The sequence below is a fragment of the Bombus vosnesenskii genome, unplaced genomic scaffold (genome assembly GCF_011952255.1).
Source record: "Bombus vosnesenskii isolate JDL3184/JDL3185 unplaced genomic scaffold, Bvos_JDL3184-5_v1.1 scf7180000013293, whole genome shotgun sequence".
Lineage (NCBI taxonomy): Eukaryota > Metazoa > Arthropoda > Insecta > Hymenoptera > Apidae > Bombus > Bombus vosnesenskii.
The window spans coordinates 3,301,204-3,319,817 of record NW_022882944.1 but is presented as its reverse complement, the minus strand read 5'-3'; the positions used below and the strand labels follow the sequence as shown (position 1 = coordinate 3,319,817).

At 32.3% G+C, this 18,614-nt stretch overlaps 3 protein-coding genes and 1 long non-coding RNA gene across 12 annotated transcripts; 2 read left to right on the top strand and 2 right to left on the bottom strand.

Annotated features, from left to right (window-relative positions):
• The first annotated feature begins 200 nt into the window (after window positions 1–200).
• LOC117232743 (phenylalanine--tRNA ligase alpha subunit) lies at window positions 201–3,293 on the top strand. Of its 4 annotated transcripts, none has more exons than XM_033492348.1 (8): window positions 201–445; window positions 675–1,015; window positions 1,101–1,322; window positions 1,407–1,522; window positions 1,597–1,781; window positions 1,846–2,207; window positions 2,289–2,390; window positions 2,640–3,293. In XM_033492348.1, exons 1-8 carry the CDS (start codon window positions 305–307, stop codon window positions 3,256–3,258), a joined length of 2,088 nt encoding a protein of 695 aa, XP_033348239.1. In that variant the 5' UTR covers window positions 201–304; the 3' UTR covers window positions 3,259–3,293. The 4 variants fall into 4 exon arrangements, with proteins under 4 accessions (XP_033348239.1, XP_033348243.1, XP_033348240.1 ...); XM_033492352.1 differs by having other exon boundaries at window positions 2,289–2,417; window positions 2,640–2,985; XM_033492349.1 differs by having other exon boundaries at window positions 2,474–2,780.
• Window positions 3,294–3,947: 654 nt separating this feature from the next.
• Window positions 3,948–6,722, bottom strand: LOC117232762. Of its 4 annotated transcripts, none has more exons than XM_033492373.1 (3): window positions 6,248–6,722; window positions 4,526–4,758; window positions 3,948–4,065 (listed from the first exon to the last, which is right to left on the bottom strand). In XM_033492373.1, the coding sequence occupies exons 2-3, from the start codon at window positions 4,742–4,744 to the stop codon at window positions 3,985–3,987; spliced, it is 300 nt and encodes a 99-aa protein (XP_033348264.1). In that variant the 5' UTR covers window positions 4,745–4,758; window positions 6,248–6,722; the 3' UTR covers window positions 3,948–3,984. The 4 variants fall into 4 exon arrangements, with proteins under 4 accessions (XP_033348264.1, XP_033348267.1, XP_033348265.1 ...); XM_033492376.1 differs by having other exon boundaries at window positions 6,375–6,722; XM_033492374.1 differs by lacking the exon at window positions 6,248–6,722 and adding an exon at window positions 5,885–6,238.
• A 231-nt stretch (window positions 6,723–6,953) lies between these two features.
• LOC117232763 lies at window positions 6,954–15,605 on the top strand. 3 transcript variants are annotated; one of them, XR_004493186.1, is made up of 7 exons: window positions 6,955–7,251; window positions 7,494–7,864; window positions 8,333–8,494; window positions 9,714–9,891; window positions 12,177–12,353; window positions 15,150–15,320; window positions 15,432–15,604. It is a non-coding gene; the product is annotated as an uncharacterized LOC117232763 (long non-coding RNA). The 3 variants fall into 3 exon arrangements; XR_004493184.1 differs by having other exon boundaries at window positions 6,954–7,251; window positions 15,150–15,605; XR_004493185.1 differs by having other exon boundaries at window positions 6,958–7,251; window positions 7,494–7,682; window positions 15,150–15,605.
• LOC117232761 lies at window positions 9,284–13,844 on the bottom strand. The gene is made up of 5 exons (XM_033492371.1): window positions 12,990–13,844; window positions 12,123–12,462; window positions 10,686–11,042; window positions 10,263–10,445; window positions 9,284–10,122 (listed from the first exon to the last, which is right to left on the bottom strand). Exons 2-5 carry the CDS (start codon window positions 12,459–12,461, stop codon window positions 9,751–9,753), a joined length of 1,251 nt encoding a protein of 416 aa, XP_033348262.1. The 5' UTR covers window position 12,462; window positions 12,990–13,844; the 3' UTR covers window positions 9,284–9,750.
• Window positions 15,606–18,614: the final 3,009 nt, after the last annotated feature.

Here is an 18,614-nt window from a genome sequence, read left to right as displayed (position 1 = left end):
ATGAAATAATATTTTTTATATATACATAGAATTAAAACTGAATTTTGTTTAAGTAAAAAAACATTAAAAAATGTATACTTAGCAAATTTTTAAGTTTTACTTTTTATCCAAGTATAAAGTAAATCTTGGATATTATATAGGGATTAAAATAAATTACAATGCGTAATATCGAAATTTAATGACGTTTGCCTTAAAATTATCTGTCATATAAAATGTGTTGATGTTATGTTATTATCCACGTATGATTCACGTGGATGCTTGCCGGCTGTTTTAATGCAAAGTGAAATCCACTGTTATTTCAAATATGGCAAAACAATTGACTGACCAAATATTGGATTATTTAGATAAGCACGGAGAAATAAATTCGCTACATTTGGCTGAAGTTTTTAAAGAAAATCATCAAAAAATTATTGGTGCCATCAAAAGTCTTGAGGCACTTGGTGAAGTAAGTTAATTACCGCAAATTGTTCGTAATTATTATAATAACTTGAACAAAGTTTACCAAAAATTATTTTCCACGCTTTTTATAGTGTAAAGATGAATACGTGCAATAAATTTTCCAATATAAATTTAGATTTCATCATAACCCCAAAATGTTAATTTATGTTTATTAAATTCTTTTTTATCAAACTGATATTAATTGCTTATTAATAATAGCGTAATTTACATTTTAGTTGATTACTACTAAACAGATTATTGATAAAAAGTGGGAATTAACATCAGAAGGTCAACATGTAGTGATTTATGGAAGTCATGAAGCAGCTGTTTATAATGCAATTCCTGATGATGGAATGCCTCAACCTGAAATTATGCAGTCAGTTCCCTTTGCAAAGGTTGGATTTTCCAAAGCGTTACAGGCTGGTTGGATAGTAATTGATAAAAGCAGTGGTAAGCCTATTGTGAAAAAGAAAGTAGCATCTATCACAGATGTTACGCAAAATGATCTAAAATCCCTTGCAAGTTTAACTGACCGTCTTAAAAATGAATATAAGAAGAGAAAATTGATCCAAGAAATGTAAGGTTTTTATTAATTTAATTTAATAAAAAATATATACATATAAGTATTGATTGTATTATACGAGCAACTGTTTTGTTAACAGAGTTATTAAATTTGTACAATTGGAAAAGGGTCCAAATTTTACAACAACAATTGAAAAACAGGAAACAGAGTTGACTGCTGATTTATTAGTAAATGGTGCATGGAAAGATAAGAAATTTAAACCATATAATTTTGAAGCTCTTGGTGCTACGCTGGAAGTGGGTCATTTGCATCCACTATTAAAAGTTAGAAGCGAATTTAGAAAAATTTTTCTTGAAATGGGGTATACAGTAGAGAAATTAAGATTTTAAATTTTGTAGTATAATATTCAACAGATATTTTTATATTTCTCTTATTGTTTCCATAGATTCACTGAAATGCCAACAAATAATTTTGTTGAAAGCTCTTTCTGGAATTTTGACGCATTATTTCAACCTCAGCAGCATCCAGCAAGAGATGCACATGATACCTTTTTCATATCTGGTAAATAATTCTTTTGAATTAATTAACTTCTGTATGTTCAACTGATTATAATACATTAAAAATTTTTACTTCAGATCCATCTCATAGTACAAATTTCCCTATGGATTACATGGAGAAGGTAAAGAAAGTACATAGCGAAGGAGACTACGGGTCTTTAGGCTATCGTTACGATTGGAAAATTGAAGAAGCACAAAAGAATGTTCTTCGTACTCACACGACTGCTGTTAGTGCACGGATGCTTTATAAGCTTATGCAGCAGGTAATTAAATCAAAAATAAAAAAAAGTTTTTAATTTAAAAAATATTCATATGTGAATTTTTCAGGGCGAGTTTAAGCCAGTGAAGTATTTTAGCATTGATCGAGTATTTCGCAATGAAACTTTGGATGCCACACATCTAGCTGAGTTTCATCAAATTGAAGGTGTAGTCGCTGATTACAATCTCACATTAGGTGATTTAATAGGAATTTTGTATGAATTTTTTAAGAAACTTGATATTACACAACTTAAATTCAAGCCCGCGTACAATCCATACACTGAACCAAGTATGGAAATCTTTTGTTATCACGAGGGCTTGAAAAAATGGATAGAAATTGGTAATAGTGGAATGTTTCGACCTGAAATGTTATTACCAATGGAATTACCTGATGATGTAAATGTCATTGCTTGGGGATTGTCCTTAGAAAGGTAATAAAATCATGAATAGTATTTGTATTATTAAAATATTATAAAATTTGTTTTTAAATATAAATACATTTGCTTTTTTAGGCCAACTATGATTAAGTATGGATTAAACAATATACGAGATTTAGTTGGACCAAAAGTGGATTTGGAAATGGTTTATAACAATCCTATTTGTCGCTTAAACAAGTAAATATCTTTCTAATCATTATTAAGGTATTTATGTAAGTAATTACAATATTGGAATTAAAATGCATTTGATTTTATGATAGAACTTAATTTCTGTTACAAATCATCTCCTCCATTAAAACTACTAAATATGGGGATGTAATTTATTCAAATTTTTTGTACTTATATATTGTTGTTTTAATTCAATGTACAAAATTTTATTTATTAGATAAGCGAATAAATAAGATAAATACAATAACCTTCTGACAGGACTAGTCAAAATTCTTCTCAAACAAAGAAGCCCGAAGACAAGAAACAAGAATTAAACAAACACGAAAATAAATCGTGTGCAGTTAAATGTGCAGAAAAATTCGAGAAGCAAAGGCTCGTCATATTTTGTGATCCAGAACATCCGATTAAGTTTATAGAATTGTTCTTCCGTCACGTAAAATCTTATGTCAACATTTTTGTGACCTCTCATGTACATTCCAGTGTACAACATTTTCCAAATCAGTTATTAACTTTTTGTTCAGAGTATCGAAATGCAAAGCAAACTACTGACATACACTTAACAATAATCTGGAAAGAAATTGGTATTGATCCCATATTGCAGTTACCAGGAATGCACGAAATTATAGGCGAGATAAATGTAGCGCGATATCTAAATCGCGTAATCGAAAACTGTTATCCACACGTTTTACGTTATGAAAGCAAAGGTGTATTGTACGCAAATGAAATAGATAATTACTTAGAAAAAATACATAAGTTTTTACATACTAATGTGCATCAAACTATTCATAAAAAATCACGTTACGTAATGGGTGAAGATAATATATCTATTGTAGATATTTTATTAGAATCCCCTGAAAAATGTAAACTACACAAATAGAAATAATATATAAATAAAATTTTGCAAGAATACTGTTACATATTTACATATTGTTGGATCTTTAATATGTGGTATACTTTCTATAAAATTAAACTAATACATATGTTATACATATATATATATATATTATATATATACATATATATATGTATTTGGTTATATATTTATTTATACTTTTCAATGGACTGTTACTTAAATGATGCGATAAAAAATATTTGTCTTGATTTAAATATTTGCAGTAATCGTGAGAATGATATTCAAGTAGTTGTTTCTGCCATCGTGTAAGTGGCTGCGAGATGGGAATGGAAAGAAAAAGCTGCATAGAGGCGTCTTCTGTGTTCGTCTAATCAGACATGCATATTGACGCCATTCATTAATCGGTGTATATGTAGATATCTACTATACGAATGTTATGCGTTATTACATAAGGACTCAAGAAGTCTCTATGCAGTGTTCTTTTTCTATTCTTATATAGCTTCTTCAGCTCGCTCATGCACTCTATCTTTATATCTCTATGTTCATAACCGGTATAACCCTAGTTGCAGTAACAGTAATAGATGGCGGTGTCAATGTGTGATTATAGTAATAAGTGCACATATGACTAGTGTTGTTATTTAACAAATTCTTGCGCGCGGGTTCCAAGTTAGATGGATGGCTATACAAGAGGAACATTATAGACGTTCAAAAAATTCAACAAGTTATTACAAATTTTTTATTATTCTAATTTTATTTTCGCACAAATCCTGCATTGTGGAGAACATTATATACTTTCTCTCGTGGAATTTTATCCGTTTCACGATCGATTACCTACAATAAAAGTAGGAGATGCTATTATAAGCAGTAATATGTATAATAATATTACTATATGTAGAGTGTCTCACACTTTTCCATTCAAATTTCCTTAATATGTTCTATACATTAACATTACATATACATTAACATAACATTCTTGACATTAACACAAATTATTATATTTTTCTGATAAGGAAATTAAGTAAAAAAAAGTTGTTTTTTAATCGTACTACAATGTATCAGATACATCCTGCTACGAATTTATAAGGAAATATGATATGTCAGTGACAGATGGAGATAAAATCGGTATCAGAGAGAGAGAGAGAGAGAGAGTAGCGAAGGCCGTATTCTCAGATTTCAGAAGTAAATCTAGCAGCCTCGTTTCAAAATCGATCAATGCTACATTTAAAATCATAAAACACATTTTCATAACATTATAGAAGAAATATATTAAGATAAATCGGATAATTTTTACCTGCATCTCTTTATTGAAAAACCATGATTCCTTCGCGAGACGGGCAGCGATTCGTGGGTTTTTGTAAAAGTTATTTCGTAATTCGTTTGGCAAGGTGTCTTCGATTGCTGAATTCAATACATTTGCCGGATGTTGATACACGAATTCCGAGGGAATGTAGTATTGTGGAGCGGCCACGCATAATCCTATCATGGCCATAAGCAAGATTATTACGTTCATATTTACCTAAAATTCTGGAAAAGAATAAACTCCAACTAATTTAAGGTAGTACATAACTTATTTGATTCAGAAAATCGGAAAGATTTTCTCATAATTTTTTAAATTTCATATATATAAAATATTGTAGCGAAACGAGCTTTTGAAATTCATACTGAGTAGTTGAAGGTATTCATATTGTTCATATTAACTTGCGAAGAATTTGTTAAAAGATGCCTTCAAAATTTGAGTGTTTTTTTAAAACTATGTTTTTTGACTTGATATTGAGCAGATTTTAAAAATTGATTGCTCGATAAATTTCAAATTTCGGCACATTGTTTCTTATAAAATTATTCTACAATGTAGTCTGTGGTTTTTTTTCATATTTTAATTTGTTTAATTTTTTATAAATTTTGAAGTTAGTACTTTTAATAATTTTTTAAATAATTGGTTTAATTATTTTTTCTTAAATCTATGCTTTTTAACTATAAGCTAACTATTATAATATTAACTATAATATTAACATATTGCATAAAATTATCTCTTTACCGAACAAAAAAATTACACAAAGATTTATAAAATCATAAGAAGTTTGTATCTTTCACAGAGTAATAAAAAATTTGAACGGAATTCATGTTGGCTGAGATACCATTCTAATTCAAAGTTTATGTATGTATCTATCCTGTATGTACGCTAGTGCAATATTTAAAATTCCATTAAAAAGACACATTTTTTCACGTTTGCACACAAGGAATCATATAGTAGTGATTCGTGAACTATCAAAGGAGGTATGTTATCTATTAATATTATTATTAATATTATCTTCTCTGTTGAGTGCAAATGAGATATAGATATTTGACACATTTGTTTATTTTCCATACAGCAATGAACACATAAGTAAGAGAAAGTTCTTACAATAAAAATTTAGCTTATTTTAGTTTATAATTATTACTTGAAATAAAAATGTGAAAGCCACTCTATATCCACAATGCTTCAAAATACAAGAAATTTGTTCGTTATGATACACTTAAATCCTACATAATGTAAAACTAATATATAATTTAATTTGGGATTTAAAATGTTGAAAAGATTTTAAAAGTTTTATTTCTATTTTTTCTATAATGTAGGACATAAAGTAGCATTTTAGAAAAAGGTAGAAATAACATTTTTCATAATACAATTTATGGTCTTGGCAGTTATCATTTCCCATTTATACACTCGCCACTATACACCAAAAGCTCATCGTCAGTCCAAGAAATCAATTTCAAAAACTGGTGAAGGTAGCAATAGCCAACTGCTGCGACACTATTATAAATACTAAACACGAAAACTGTAACAGAGTTATTCTCGTAAATTTTGAGCTGTGCACACAATTTTTATTATGCACGAAGGATGTGTCGAACCACTGATTCGCTTGCCAGAAATTACGTTGAATATCTTTATCCTCCATAACGTCTATTTGTATCCTTTATGTATATATTTCAGTCAGATCTCGTGCTCCACGACTTTCTGCGCAAATCCACTCACCTTACGAATACAATACTGAATCCACAAGATCTAGTTATTTCTCTCGCGCGTGTCTAACTGAATACAAGATCCGTTACAGTGTTACTTATATAGTAGCCGCCACTTCAATACAGCTTGCTATGGTTACCGTGGACGTTTTCTTGGTCATTATCCGTGTTCTGGCTCGTTCTGTCGAGCTTATGTTCCCGACGAGGTCATTCGTTTCCTCTTTGAGGCGTTTCAAGGGTGAGGATCCCTTCGAGCTGACTGATCACCACTCGCCGCCGTTTATCCGCGACCTTCCTCATTCTTGTGCGCTTTATTCGCTTTGCTTCGCTCCTCAGTGACGGAGACCACGATATTAGACACTGGATACGCGATAGACTCTATCCGGTAGATTTTTCTCGTTAGCGTGTTTCGGGTCACGCGACATTCGATAGATCCAATTGCTAGCTAAGTAAGGCAAAGGAAAATATTATCACAGTGGCTACAAAAGGTATTCGTACATTATTGTATTTATTGTAGTTGGACTGCGCATGTTCATCTAAATTTGTATTTTTTTAAATATAATCAAAGATACAGAATTTTGGTACAAAATTGTTTTACTTGTTATATGTTACAGGGAGTACTACTCCCTGGGGATATTTTATATATCTCTGCTCATCATGCGACATCTCGTGATACAGGTAAGTTAAGTAACTTATTTAATCCACGTAGTTCCAAAGTTACTTATTCTTTCATAAAAAAAATTCTTGTTACAGTCGCTGTTGATTAGAAAGTAGTTAAGAATTCATCGACATCGACTTTGTAATTTGTACTATGGATCGTTACAAGTCAGTAAAACACAAAAGTCCAGTGAATTACTTTGGATGGCTATTCTGCAACTGTCCTTTCGGTTTTCACTTTGTTTGGGAGAATAATTCAATAGGCATGGCCGATTCATCGATCTACGCACAGTGAATTTGTTAAACGTCTCATTATAAAAACGATCCTCTGGTTCAAATCGATGTGTACCGTGAGATTTGGTGGGTGTAATGCTCCTACGTGCCTAGAAATATCGATTTCACGTTGTGATCGGAATTTCCACGCGTTTTATGATTACTTAACTATGGTCATTATTGCACCATTTAAGGAACCATATTATACTGCATTTAGCTAGTAGTAGATTATCAGACAATTAAATATGGTATACTGGTATAATCAAAAATAGATATGTAAATACAGAATTCGGAAATTAAATTGAAGCTTTTTATCTTTTTTTTTACAGAAATTAAAAATATAATTTTAATAAAAATTGAAACTGATTTGGAGAAATCTTGAAGATCTCAATTAGAATTTCTAAAGAAGTTTATATTGAATATCAAACTGTTCTATATTTGTTAATAGAACGTCTATAATTCAACGAGGGTTCACTAAACTGTTACTGTGCCGGTTTGCTGCAGTTTCAACCGCCCACGTAGGTTCTTATGGATTTTTTCGAGCAGCGCAGTTTTCCGGTTTATGCATTACGCATATACATAGTCACTGTCTCTGTTCGACAACAGTTGAGTCCGGGTTAAAACTCGTGTGCTACGTTATTACGAGCCTGTGCACCATTCGCAATTCCAAGCTTCTTTGCTTTCCTCCTGCAATGACCATGTAACTACGCTTTCTTTAGTCACGTTCGACTTTCATGCAAATAAGTTCTTTCTGAATCATTTGATTCCTTGGATACTAAATTTTCTTAATTTTTAATATAATAAAGTTCCTAATATTAATTGGATATATCTCTGCAAATTTTTTAAATACCTATCGGTATATTTTTTTTTAATTTTATTGAACGGAAACTACATACAGTATTTATAACAGGAGCAAAAGAATGGATGCGCGTGTGAGACATTATGATTGCATACAAATACACTAAAATAAATTATGCTTAAAGAAATAATAATGACTCTTATTGAGTGATACTCCGAACAAGTAGCTCTTTAACCAGGTCGAAAACTGCAGAAATACCATATGTGTACACATTCTCGAGGAATAAATATTATGCTTGTATTAGTAGTAGCTTTAAGTAGAGACATCCTGGTACATCTATCGAATAATGATTCCATCTTTTTATTTAAGATATTTGAAAGAGACAAGGGAACGGATATATGTATAATGGTATTTAGGTCAATGTTACGTCCTTATAAGCAATAACCAGAGGCAGTGGTTACCCTTGTCGGAACAAACTCACCGACTATAGGAAGTCGTCGTTTTTCAGCTTATTCTGAATAATGCATACACGTAAGTCATTGGCAGATGAAAGGCGTAAAATAAAAGTTCTACCAGCGAAAGGAAGTTATGTAAGTATACGAGAGACCTTCCTCTTCAGCATATTACAATTAATTACATACATATTATCTTTCACGAGATCACATAAGAAGTGCATGAATTGGGTCATAAAAACATTTTATGACGTTCGATGAGATGCATTGAACGCATGTACATGTAATTCCTTGACCTTGCATCGTGTTTTACTTATACATTTACAATTTACTTAATTAGTTAACTTAAATTTTTGCATTAATTTTTTACATTAAGTTTCTTTAATTTTCTTTGAAGTAATTGCTAATTGTATCTTGTGTTGGAATATTCGAAATTTGATTTGATTTCTTTATTAAAGTAAAACAAAACTTAATCAATTTTATATTTAAAGTTTCTTTGAGTTTCTAAGTTAGGTGTTAGTTATCTTATTTGAGAATATGAAAAGTTGTAAGTTTCTAAATTTAATTATATCTAATAATTTTTATCTTCTTTAAGTTTTGAAAAAGATCTATAAAATTTCTTCTGTAAATTTATGTAACTAACATATAAGTTTCAAATATCGTTGTGAAGATTGCTACTAATTAAAAGCTTCATTTGCCAAATTTATTTCCTAAAAAGTAATTCCTATTATTCGAATATCTTTTAAATAAAAATTTCAACATATTGATTCTTAAGCCCTATATTCACAGGCAAACAAAAGAAGATTTACTCTCGAAACTTTCATGTGCTATAAGTAACAGGTTTCGTGACAAATAAAACAATCGCATATCACTTCCGTCTTTTATATAAACATCTTTTAAAACACGTATAAAACAGAAATACAAGGTACACAAGTTTCCATCTGTTCACAGGATACAACTTACATAATTTCACGAGCGATAGAAAAAATTATTTCATTTTAAAAATCCAATACAACTTCACTTGCAGTTACCTACATAAGATAAAACACAAGTCTGATTTTGATTTAAAAAATCAATATGATTCTACATACAATTTTAGTTATTACCACCCACATATAATTATTTGATTATATTACAAATAATAGCAATTTAATGTAAATTGAATACCAGTTAAAATCAAGTTCAACTCTTTCAATATAATTGCCTAATCATTTGCATGCAAAAATCCAATATATTATGTAGTATTAAAATATTCAATATCACTCGTACACTATTTTTAACATTGAATCCTGTTTTAGAACGTTAGGGAACTAAGATCACAAGTCATCAAACGATTCAGTGGTAATATTCATAAGCTGGCGAGATGGTCTTCTGATAAACTGGAACAGCAGCATGGGCAATCGTTGGTGCAAAAGCTTTTCCGACCACCGGTACAGAACTGTGAACCTGAACATGATCGAGGCGCGCTGTTTTTATGTAGGTTGGTTGTTGGACGGACACTCTCTCGATTTTAGTCGCTGGTTCCACGACATTCACTTCTTGGAGAGTTTCAATCGGTCTGCTGACAACAACACGTCGCGTAGAGACGCGTTCGTCAGCAGGTTCTGCGTATTCCGGAGCTGGGGTAGCAGAGATTACACGTCCGCGAACCTGGCCAGCGTCTCCGGCTGCGGATTGGGAGAGGGAGGGATAGCGTCCAAAGCCAACCTATAAAAATATAATGCATATTTAGAAATAGAAATATAGAAACATAGAAAGCAACTATATTAGTTGATTCATCGCATATATTGGATGATTCATCCTTCAATCGCCAGGAATTCTAGTATTAATAGTTCTTATGAAATTACCTCAGCAACGTTACCACGGGCAGTGAGCAAGTCAATCAGTCTATTCTGGTTCTCTTTGTCCTCTTCAGGGGAAGATTTGGGGCTAACCACAACGCTTGGTGAAGGATCATGTGCAACGAATGGTTCGTTCGATTGTGCACCACCGTTCAAGTTAGTTCTTGCTTGAGCTGCAGGTGCACCGGCCTAGAACAAAAGTAATCGTTAACTCTTAAAGAATAAGGAAAGAATAGTAATTGCAAGGCTTGCGAAAATAAGGAGACAGCTTCGGTTTCATATTCAAAACTGCAAAAATTGATCACTACGAATATTAGTTGATTATGAATTTGTAGCACATTCCAGAAAGTGATTTAATCTCAAGTCGGCTTTCGTTGGTTTACTCAAATTACTGAAAATCAGAGTTTCTAGTTCAATTTCTAATCATACCTGGCTTTGAGGTCCGAGTCTGCGGAAGTCAGGATTTTCAACTACAACAGTTTCGTCATCGCTGGAGGAGGATGGAGTAGAAGATTCTACAGGAGATGACAAAGATGGTACAGATGGCAGTGATGGCAGAGATGGCAGAGATGGCAAAGATGGGAGAGATGGAAGAGATGGGAGAGAAGGAAGAGATGGAGATGCTTCGAGACCTGAGAAGTGTTGGAACAGAGGTTGAATGACAGCTGGTCCTTTCTGAGTCTTGGAGGTCGGTTGATCAAGCTCGACTACTGCTGAACCAGCTGGACGAACGACTACGCGTTCTTCAATGTCGAAGAATTGCTTCTGGATTGCTGGGCGGCGTACCTAATTCATAAATATTATTTAACGTTTAAAATAAAATTTTACTCTTTTATTGGCTTCTTTCCCTTTGAAAAATTGTGAAAGGAAATATAGAAATGGGTACCCACAAAAGATGTTACGACCGTTCGCGGAGAGACGCGGTCGCGAGGAAAACGCGTCAGCGAGAGGCGTAAATTCTCGCTACGATTCGGTGAATCGACGCCGCGAAGTAGTCGTTCCCCTGTTTCGGTTAAGATGAGATAACCACAGAGGTGGTTAAATGAATATGACACAGTATAGTAAGTTATATTTCACCGTTTATTCCAACAACTTATAACGAAGGCAGTTACGCTGGTGCGTATGTACGAGATGAATGAGTGACTGATCTGCGGATGTGTATATATCCGGTTAAAGGATGTTGACCGTTCGAAGGATGTAAAATCAGTACTGTCTTGGGAGACGATGCTGTCTCGGAGGAAAGCTAAGGATGGGTGTGTCTAGCGCACGGGACCATCGGATTTGTTGGTGACGATTTTAGTCAGGAGAGTGAGGGAATAGGCTTCGTTGTTAATTGGTTAAACGAAGGGTCTTAACCGCCCTCGAGAGAAAGTGGTTAGTGGGAGGAAAGTTGCAGCGTACGTGAGAAAAACTAACTTTCCCTTATCCAGCCGTGGTAGACAATAGTCTTTAGAAATTCTTCGGAAATAGACGTTTGTTTGGTTTGAAGGACCTTTACTAGGAAGTCTATGAGATTTATGGAAGGTACTTGAGGCTATTGAGGGTACGCAGTGAGTATCCGAAGACATCTCGTTGCCATCTTGCCCGCGGTGTGTGGCCTGGGCTAGGTAGAGTGTTACGCGACGTAACAAAAGAGTTAATATAGAATATGAAATTTATAAATAATATATTATAATTTATAACGATAATTTCATTACTTTTAAAATGAAAAGAAAAATGAAGGATCTAAAGATAATTCTTACAAGTGAAATAAAGTATTAAAAAGTCTGAATTTAAATATGAGGTGAGAAGGAAAAATAGAAAACAACGAACAGGTAGAGTGTTTAACAGAAAAGGGGGCAATTTGTCAAATTAACAATCACTTACTTCGAATTTTCGAGTAGAAACAGCCGGTTTAACGACGTCTAATTGTTTTTCCAGGAGAGCAGGTTGTGCCTCAATTTTCGTGACTGGCACATGAGAGACAGTTGGCACGTGTTTGACGTATGGTACAGCAGCCACTGCTGGCACTTGGGCAGCGGCATATCCAATGTGTTCTGCTTCAACTTTAGCGGGAACACTATATGCAAGCTGTGCCTCTTGTCCGATATTATTTATGTAAGTTACTCCTGCTGGATTTAAGTAAGGCATCCTAATGGATACAAAACTACTATAGCCACCCTGCAACAGGGCGGCTGCCACTGTGAAGAGAACTCCGAACTTCATCCTGGAATGACATAGTAAATTAACTATGAAATACTAATTATGAAATTTACTAATATCTTTTATTAGTGGACAGTTGCTAGAAAATTAACAATTGTACAGAGTGTATTAAACGTTTTTCTATAATTAGTTATCTTAAAAAGATTGAAAAGTGAAAGTGACAATTTTTAAAGAAAATTCCAAGCTTCATTCTGAATTGATATTATAAGTAAAGTTTGAACATTTTTTAATATTCTATTTTTTAGCATATTTTATTATTAAAAAGTTTAGCAGTTTAGTAATCCCCAATAAAAAAATATTGGAATGTTAAAAAATTTCAAATCTGAACCATAGATATAGTCTCTCCAAAAATTTTCAAAGTTTTTAAAATAGGAATATAATTATTTAAGTTATTTATAAGAAAATTAATTATAGAAAAGGGAATATGGTGATGAAGGTAGTAGCATCGATTAGTAATTGAAATAATCATCTAAAAGCACCAGAAGTGTGAAATTAAGAAGTGTTCAGGCCAATTCAGAGAGACAAAGTTACCTTGATCGCCCAAAAATGAAACGACGTGCGAATGAGCGAAGGGGTGTAAGGTGCAAGACTGTCCCATCTGTGGCAGCAGACGTTGCTTATATGGACGTGGTCGTAAAGGGGACCCCTTCTCACAAAACCATCATTGCCTTACCCCTCCCATACGAACAAAGGCTCAAAGTTGACCAAAACTGGGTCGATCTACTTTACTCCTCCACGTGTTCAATCTTCGAGAAACCTGCTCCCTCATAGGAACTGACAGTTATGCATCACCCTGTCCCTATGACACGATCATTAATTTCACCATTTCGCAATATCACACTGGTCATTAAGAGCACTTAATTATTCTGAAAATCCGTTGCTCTTGATTGACTTCTTGTAGTTAATTGTTGAGAAAGATTAATTCTTGGCTAAGGATTTGTAAAAATAGTTTAATCTATACAACATGGTAATCTTCTAGATGATAGAAGTATATAGCATAAATCAATCTGGTAAGTTTGTAACTACACAAAATTTGGTTTCGTGGTAATTTGAGTTTTTTATAATTAATGAAGAATATTAAGATACTCATTTAAATAATAATTTATCTGAATATTAGTAGAGTATGAATTGAATAATGTCCATGAACGTGAAAAGTTCTCTTTCTTTAACCACTTTTATTTATTCATTTCTTTTTTCTATAGGATATTAGCCACTTTGATCACAAGAATTTTTACTTATAGGTTTGTGAAATGAATTTATCGCATAAAATATAATTGAAAAAGAAATTTGTCATCAACGTGCTCGTTTAAAAGCAGTAATCGAAGATTAATGAATGAAGTGGAGCAATTTTGAATGCCAAAGGATTATAGGTATTCGAAAGTGAAAACAGAGAATTCAACTAGGTCGATGCGCCTTTACAATTCGATTGTTATTCGTCCCATGTGCGTGTGGGCCCGTGTAAAATTCATCACTCACGAAATGTTGACGCGAGCTTCTTTTAAAAAAAGTGAAAAGAACGTTTCCTGAACCGATCACATGAAATTTTATTATTCCACGTTCATTTAACAAGACGATAAATATTGAATAGTTACTATTTCCGATAATAGAATATTTTGAAGATTAAGACACAAATCTAAGATTTTAATTTACTGAGTTTTGTTAGCTTAGGATTACTTTAGATTGAAATTAAAATCATTATAATCAAGGATAATGCATGGAAAATTCATATTGTTCTTGTAAATTATTTTATTTCATTCAAAAGATTTTTGAAAAAATTGATGTGTAAGCAATATGCGTACAGATATAGATTTTATCAAAGTATGGCCTTAATCTTAATCCTAAATTAATCCTACATTAATAAACTATAGTAAGCTATAATCTTAGACAAAAGTTATAAAGATCTTAAAAAAAAAAGTTTTGCGTTGAAAATTAAAGGCTTCTATTATGACTTTGCCATGATCAGTTTTTTCTGCAAAGGTATCAAGGTAATCTTCTCTTATTTTTTTTCTCAACAACATACTTATTTTTTATTGACAATTTAGAGCAACTTACGTCACGCTTATATATATTTACTTTCGTATAGGACAGCTCTGGAAATGAAAGACAAAACGATTTAAAAGCAGATTAGAATCTAGAAAGGTCGTGGACATGTTAATTCATTCCTCATTCTCACTGGATTTTATCTTTAATTTCGTTTTCTATACCATTATTGTAACCTTAAATCTCTTATTCCATTTCATACTACTACAAGCATTCTTTTTGCAGTACTAAGATTGGTAAAATGTCGTGAGCAAAATTGTACGAGTACAAATTCAGTTATTTATTAACAACATCTTGCAATGCTGATTCGAATGATGCAACAATATTGAAAATTATAATCATATCGGCGATCATCGTTTAATAAATAATGCAGTTCGATTTCGAATTACCAAACTCATTGCAAGCTCTATAATTGCTCAAAAGAAATCACGTTGCTGTTGCGAATTGAACATATGACGACTGATTAATTATTGTTCTGTAACCACATGGTAACTCATGTTAACTTCATTTCAGACTTTACATGGATAGAAGTTGTGAGGGATAATTATATATCATAAATATTAATTGCGAGTCATTTAACTCGTGATTTTCGATTTCAAAATTTAAATATTTACACAATCGATAAATTGTGCTATTATCTTCTCTTAACAGAGGAGATCCTGGTCCTTAAGTCCGGTCGTCAAGTGATCATTTCAGCCTTGCTCAATATCTATGTATGTATATGTACCAAGGTCGGGCGTTGATCAAAGGAATAACGATCGATATTTTCATGCTCTCGATCCAGATGAAAATGTTGCGCAACTTTATGTATACCCTAAACCGGTAATTCGTTCGTACCCTATCTCGCTTCTACTCGTTTATTACATATACCTTAATATGCGCGATAAATCTCTTTATACCCAGTAATTACCTAAAAAAATACTCTTCTTACAGATAGAGATGATGTTTTCAGCGAAAGAAGTACTGTGTGAGTCCTTACGTACGATATGCATCGGAAGATGAAGAAATAATACAAAGTGCTGGAGTCAAGTTACTGATACACATTCGTGCTTAATAAAAAAATCTATAAAACCTGATACTTCTGATTCTTCTGCACTGATTCTGATTCTTCTTAACTTTGATCTAATTACAATTTAATCTAGATTTATTTTTCATTTAATTCTAATTCTAATTCTAATTCATTCATTTACATTATTTTGTAACAACTCAATTGTAGTTCTAACTTCTAATTTTAGTTTTAATATAGAATTATTATGATCTTGATAATTATTCTGATCGCAACTTAAAGAACTATGATAAATTTAAAATTACTTACGTAATTTATTTATAAAAATTGACGACAGGCATAAATTTGGTTTTAAGGTGACAGGAAAAATGAAGACCGAAGCAATAATAATAAATCATTTGTACTTGTAAACAAATTGCTGTTGCTTTAGATGAAGTAGTTGACACGATAAATACTTAAAAGGAAACAGAAAGAAGGAATTATGGAGAGATACGAAGTTAAAACGGAACCGAATCCATTTATCTCACGTCATTTATGACGTTTTACAAGAGAGCAACTGCAAGTCAATGTCAACATCCCATTACATTACTTGAGCATATTTCTTTAGTCACTTACTCTTTAAAAAATGTGTACATAAAATGGGTCATGAAAAATAAAATATTTTATCTTATATTAAGGTTGAGTTTAAGCATACTGTTTTTCATTGCACTATCAGATGGCATACATATATGTATACTTACGGTAAAATTACTATTTATTCAGTAATTAAATCTTTTAATGATACTATGGATGAATTTGTACCTACTTTATAATTACAATTATTTTTTAAGTTATAACATCCTTGCGGGTGAATTTTCTTCACGGTATTACTTAAAAATTAACAAAGAAATTTTTACATTAAATATTTCACATCATTGTAGGGTTAATGAAATATGCATCTAGAAAAAAAAACCAATCTGGTAAGTATGCAATAAACATAAATCAAAGGTTCTGCGAACCACTTAAACATCGCTTCAAATGTTATGACTATGTTGAAACAAAAGTCTTCTGTCATACTGGAAACTGGACACTCAGTTATCGTTTCTTCTATAAGGATCTCCTCCCTCTTGCTCGCTCTTTGTCTCTTTCTTTTTGCCCCACTAAACCTTTTCTCATCAGTGAAACCGAAACCGAAAGTAAAATGCATACCGGGCATCGCGTACCGAAAACTGGTTGTCCTTCTTTCGCAATGTCGGTGTGGCTTATAATCCTCAAAAACGTAAAAACAGAAAATCTTTTCCTTATCTTATTGCAAATGATTCGGACCTTTTTCCCCAATCGTTCTTACAACCTATTTATGTATCATGTAGCTGTAAAGAAACTCGGACGTATTCAAAATATAAATCCCTGTTTTATTAAGGCAGCTAATGTTTTTGAAATTTAATGGCCCACTCCTCCCTTGTCATCATGTCTGATATATTTGCAGGTCAAAGGTGAGATAAGATAGTATTACTCTTTAGGTGGAGATTTCATAACAATATTGCAGTCATCCTTTTTACTTCTTTTTCCATTGGTTCAATTACAAAATTTTCGCTTAAGTCCTGAAGCAATGTTGATGAAAAAAAATAGAAAAAAGAATATGAAGTTAATTACTTTTCTGCCATAGTTGGAAATTTAATATCGATTAAATCAAATTTAATATCAGAATCGATTTATTAAAAGTAAGAGTTTTAAGTACCTACGTACTATTCTATTTTCGAAGTTTTTGCAATATTTCAAATATTGATGATATCTTCCCTTCGCCTTTAGTTTAATTTCTTTAAGATGGAAGGAAACCTGAAAATATATGGATATTTTAGTTTTTATGAGTTTCACGTTATTGAAACAACTACATGGATTTCTTACGTTTCACATCTATCGATGAATCATAGAAATTTCACCATTGATTTTGTTTAGAAAATATGCCGGTAACTAAACGACAATTCTTGTTCGAAATGAAAGGGAATGTAAAAATCTATAGATATTTCTTTGGTATATACAAACACAACCTGGTGATTATTTTATCGGTGGGATATGTGGGACTCGTCTGAGGTGGTGTGCAGTACATCCATTAAAAGCGTCTCCTCATATCTGCGATGAAGCAGAAAAATATAGCCACTTACCCGACACGACCGAACGTGCGAACGTGACCAGCGAATTTTGATTTTTGTTGCGAATCCTCATTCAAATTCCGCACTGTGCAACGATTTGCAATACTTCAGGAGGAGGGATTCCGATTTGACACCGATTTCTTTCCAATATTTCAGAAATCTTTGTAACTGCGTAATTTTTATCTTTTGAATCACTAATTAACCCTTTGCCGTACGATTTCATTTAAACTGCGTCATAATGAGGGACAAAGCCGTTGTTTGGTATAAATAAACTTCAAGCTTTAAGCTCGATCTCCCTTCATCGAGCGTGCAGAAATCAACGGTATTGAAATAAAAATCTTTCATACATTAAATGTGATTTCTTTTTTATTAATATATTGTTTTAATATATGTTTAACATAAATTTTTAATATATTAAAACATATAGATACATCTTAATTCCTCTAGCGATCTGTAAGAATTGTTTTGCCTATTGTCAAAGATAACACTATCGATAGTATCGATAGTTTCACTATTTGAGTACATATTATCTCTAGTATTACTATTTTTTATTCTAAACGTTATGCAAAGGATTTTCAAATAAATTTCACTCTATAAATAAAAAAAAAATACGAAATCACGAACAATATTAGAAAATTTTTCGTAGATTAAAAATAGGATGTAAGTAACCGTGAATTCCTCTTGGTCGAACATTTTCAGTATTTAGAAAGCGTAAAGACGATAGACCGTATTTCGTTATCGGCGGGATTTTCAATTTATATCGCCATTTGAACGCATGAAACTACACCAATATTAGTTACTTAAATACTAACTTTCGTACGACTGATGTCAATATATGAATGGAGCTAGAAAACTTTTTATAAGCATATTCCATTGTTTTACATGGTTTCTATATGTAAACAGGTATTATTAAGTCCGACTTGAATTTATGCTCTGGATCATAACGTAATCCGTACTATCACCGAATCTATATCAATGGTC

Coding starts and splice junctions, on each gene's coding strand:
- LOC117232762 (XM_033492373.1), bottom strand. CDS start 4,744: ATGAACGTAATAATCTTGCTTATGGCCATGATAGGATTATGCGTGGCC. Junction 4,066..4,525: donor TTTTCAATAAAGAGATGCAG/GTAAAAATTATC, acceptor CTTTTATTGTAG/GTAATCGATCGTGAAACGGA.
- LOC117232761 (XM_033492371.1), bottom strand. CDS start 12,461: ATGAAGTTCGGAGTTCTCTTCACAGTGGCAGCCGCCCTGTTGCAGGGT. Junction 11,043..12,122: donor TTTCTACTCGAAAATTCGAA/GTAAGTGATTGT, acceptor TTTATGAATTAG/GTACGCCGCCCAGCAATCCA. Junction 10,123..10,262: donor CCCGTGGTAACGTTGCTGAG/GTAATTTCATAA, acceptor ATATTTTTATAG/GTTGGCTTTGGACGCTATCC.
- LOC117232743 (XM_033492348.1), top strand. CDS start 305: ATGGCAAAACAATTGACTGACCAAATATTGGATTATTTAGATAAGCAC. Junction 446..674: donor GTCTTGAGGCACTTGGTGAA/GTAAGTTAATTA, acceptor TTTACATTTTAG/TTGATTACTACTAAACAGAT. Junction 1,782..1,845: donor TTTATAAGCTTATGCAGCAG/GTAATTAAATCA, acceptor TGAATTTTTCAG/GGCGAGTTTAAGCCAGTGAA.